General features: G+C 31.4%; 1 protein-coding gene across 1 annotated transcript; it reads right to left on the bottom strand.

Annotated features, from left to right (window-relative positions):
• Positions 1–1,254: 1,254 nt before the first annotated feature.
• On the bottom strand, positions 1,255–3,196 carry LOC125074165. Its single transcript, XM_047685408.1, has one exon. The coding sequence runs from the start codon at positions 3,001–3,003 to the stop codon at positions 1,768–1,770; it is 1,236 nt and encodes a 411-aa protein (XP_047541364.1). The 5' UTR covers positions 3,004–3,196; the 3' UTR covers positions 1,255–1,767.
• Positions 3,197–4,063: the final 867 nt, after the last annotated feature.

Genomic DNA, 4,063 nt, shown 5'->3' with positions numbered 1-4,063 from the left:
TGTACTTTGTTTCAATGCAAATCAACTATAAAACTGTCCTATTATTGCGACTTACAATATGTATATAAATACATTAATATGAACACCGAAAACTGTATTACTACATATGTTTAGTACTTATTATAAAAATACATAAAATTTAAATCAGAATGTTTACAAAAAAAAAAAACAAGTATCGACTAGTCGCCGTAATAATATTAGATTTTTTATAAGCTCATGTTACGCTTACGAAGTTACTTAAAAACATACGTTTTTAAAATACTTAATTAATCAAACGCAAATATTCGTCACTAATTTCAAGCTATTTCTCTAAGCCGTTTACGGTTGGACCTTGGATTTTTTTTTTATTAATTGTTAATCTGTCATTCGACAGTAATTAAAATGTCGGAACTAGTGCTGGGAGTTTTTTTCAGAAACGGTTTTAAGAACTAGTTACTTTAAAAAGAACGAACGAACTGTTTCTGGATTTAAAACGAACGAGACGACACTCGGCACCGGCGGCCGTCGTTTTGGTACTGCTTCGCGAACCTGTTCCTTTCACGTGTAACTGACTAAGCACTCTATTTTGATCGCCGTAAAGACTATTATTGTATGAATATTAAACCAGTTATAAAGAACTACTTTGGATTTGAAGTAACGAATATGCTACAATGAATCTTATTTCGATAGAAATACAATACAAATTTGGTTGTAGAAGAAAAGACTAAATCGAAAAACCTGTTTCTTGGTACCGCTGCGCGAACCGGTTCCGATCACGCGTAACTGACTAAGCACTTTATTTTAATCGCCATAAGGACTATTATTGTATGAATATTAAACCAGTTATAAAGAACTACTTTGGATTTGAATCTTATTCCTACAGAAATACAAATTCAAATTTGGTTGTAGAAGAATTAAAAAATTACGAAACAAAAAAAAAAAGTTTTCGTAGGCTCCTTATACGCTTATTATTTTTTTATTACAGATTTAGTATTAACTGCTTATAATCGGGTAATCCTCAGCCGTAATAGTTGAAATTACAAATAATTTAAAAATATTTCTTAACTTTCTGTTTTTTTAAATGCAAATAAGTGCGTGACGTAGAATTAATCCAAATAAATTATAAAGTCGAAGTCTATTTTCAAAATTATATAATATGACTCCAGTTTTGAATATACATTATTTCAGTAAAGTATCGTAAATATAGTAAGTTCTCGAACCTATGAAAACGTTTCGTTTTACGAAAAATCTGAAATGACCCAGCACTAGTCGGAACTATATCGTATTAACGTAGAAAACAACGATTTATCGAATACAGAACCTTTCGTGTAATATAGATAATTAATCATTATTCATTACTATAGAGAAAACATATTTACAATTAGTTAAAATCTAGTGAACAGCTCGCGTGATCGGATACGTATCAGGCCAAATTATTTATATATATCCGTTAATATATTTTTTACAAAGTATAAGACTACTTTTTACTTTTTAATTTTATTAATATGTACAAGGCCTTACATATCAACCTTAAAAAAACATGACATTGGGGTTTAATCAGTATAATCTCTAAACTAATTATAGTAGTAGTAGGTAGTTCTTTTTTTTAATATTTTACCAGTTAAAGAACAAATTCGTAGGGAAATTATTTGTAGCAAACATTTTATTGCTATTAATTAGTTTGAGTCAAGTATAAAATAAAGAACACTAGTATATCCGTGTTACGTAGTTGCATTCCTTCATTAACAATAATTACATCAACTTTCGTTCAGTCTTTTTCACGCTTAATTAATTATTCTGATTATTTTCACTAGATTCATCTTTCTTATCTACGGTTGGATCTCGCTGTTTCTTTTTGAAATTAAATATTTTATCCAAATTTAACGTGTTTTGATTGTATACCGTGATGTCGGACGCGTCTCCCCAGCTGACGGGAGTAACTCTGCTCGGCTCCTTCATTTCCTGCTTAAAATCTTGGACACTGGCATCAACGATTCCTTCTGGGATTGGGTTGAGGACCGCCTCCGATTGGACGCTGGGAGTCCTGATATCCGCGTTGGAGACTCCTTCGGCGCATCTGTTCAAGAAGTTCATCATTCTCTCCTTGTAAAACTCCGAGCTCGTTTCGGTGTTTTGTTTCATTTTGTTATTTTGATTTTTCAAATAGAACCCATTGTCGTTTTGGGCGAAAAATATCTTTTTAATCTTCCTACTCGGGTAGTTATCGATTAGATCTGGTTTCGGTATTAATTTACTGTTGCGCGGTAACTTCTTTGTATTATTACCTTTAATTGTCGTCACAACAGATACGCAATTGCCCCTCCTCTCGTCGCCCTCTTTATAGTTATTCCTCATACCTTTATACGATATTTTCACACTCAATATCGACCATAGGAGTTCTAAAAACGCCGCTATCAATATATTTATCGAGAGCACGCGTTTTGTAAATAATTTCGAATCCTCATATTTGATCTCTGTCGAATTTTTCGGTATGACGAAATGCGATTCATTTCTGTCTATTATTTCCGAATGTTTTATTATTAAAATCTCTTTGAATGGTATTTTGTCTTTATAGAAATCCGATATATCCTCCTCGCTCGTTATTAACCAGACAATGATCATAACAAAGGAAATTAAAGAGAAGATCGTGGATAATATTGACATAACAAATAGCCAAGTTATGTTTCTGTCGATGTACCATCTAACGGATGCCAAAATCGAAGTAATGCCGGCGGCGAGAGCGAATACTGTGAGCAAAATTGGCGCTAGAATGAGTATAAACGTATTATTGCTCGATCCTTCCGATGTATCCGTTGAATTGTCCGTCCTTGTGTCGTTTTTTATTTGAACCTCGCCGTTCGGATTAACTAAAGCGAGGCATGCGAGGAGAAACGCTGTAGATGCTAGTGCAATGTGTACCCAGGCAAGTCCAGACACCGTGGACGCCGAATATCTCCTCTCTGATGGATATAAATTCCTCGTGTCTGGTTTTGTTTTCACTTTAATTGTATATACGTCCTCCATTTTGTAGTTATAACATATCTTTACTAATATTTAAGCACAACACGACACTCTCCAATCACTGCATACCGTTAAAAATGTTTGAATTTGCGATAATACATTTGCATGTCAAGGTTTTTTCGAAGTTTAACGTTTTTTTTTTATTGTTTGGAATTAGTTGTCAACCGCGAAGGCGACTCGCGCGCATATCATTTACCGGAGAACTAACGTGAAGTTGCCATTAGTGGTGCCAGTAGCAATTGTAGCGTGATTAATTACCCTATTTATTTATTGTTTTACCCGTAAAGTTTAATTTCTATTATTTTTAAATATTATTATCTATTAATTTTACAACATTTAATTTTATTATTATAATAATATTTTTATTATTCCCTTTAATTTTCCAGAAGTACAATCTACCATCCAATCTAATCAACATTTTTTTTTAATTCTACTTTTTTTTTTAAAGTTTACTGCTTTTAAATTGTCTAAGTCTAAAGCTTAACGACAGAACCGTCTGATATTTTCAAATTTTTAGTTAGTTTTAAGCTCAAATTATCCTTAATTTTGTTTATAATTTAATTATTTTTAAAGATATTTTCATTCTCAGTGTACTTTTATTAATCTTCTATCTGCAAGCCGATACTTTGTTTTAAATAATTAGTATTGCTGATATAAAGCATTGGAATTTCTTATAATATTTAAAATTAAATCACTAACCTTAGGGAAAAATATTGTACCTGGCAACATTTATTCGACCATACAACCGCATCAGATAAAATTTAAACTAAATTTAAGCCTTATCTCAACGGTATACAGGTTTTTTATTTACATTTAAAAATAATAACTATTGTAAGCATTTTTTATATCTAATGCATTGTAATAAGTTCGATATTAGTATATGTTCTAATAAAATATTATTAATTAGTGTGTTATAAGGCGTTGCACGTTCATCCTAGTTTAGTTATTGTTTTCATACACTTAGCAATTATTTTTACTTGTGAACGACAATAATTGATTACGTGAAGTTATTTGATATTCGTTTTTATGCCAAAAATGTTATTTTTTATGTTGCTTGTTATGA

Source organism: Vanessa atalanta, chromosome 27, assembly GCF_905147765.1.
Source record: "Vanessa atalanta chromosome 27, ilVanAtal1.2, whole genome shotgun sequence".
Classification (NCBI taxonomy): Eukaryota; Metazoa; Arthropoda; class Insecta; order Lepidoptera; family Nymphalidae; genus Vanessa; species Vanessa atalanta.
This window is presented reverse-complemented; position numbering and strand designations above follow the sequence as displayed.

Coding starts and splice junctions, on each gene's coding strand:
- LOC125074165 (XM_047685408.1), bottom strand. CDS start 3,003: ATGGAGGACGTATATACAATTAAAGTGAAAACAAAACCAGACACGAGG.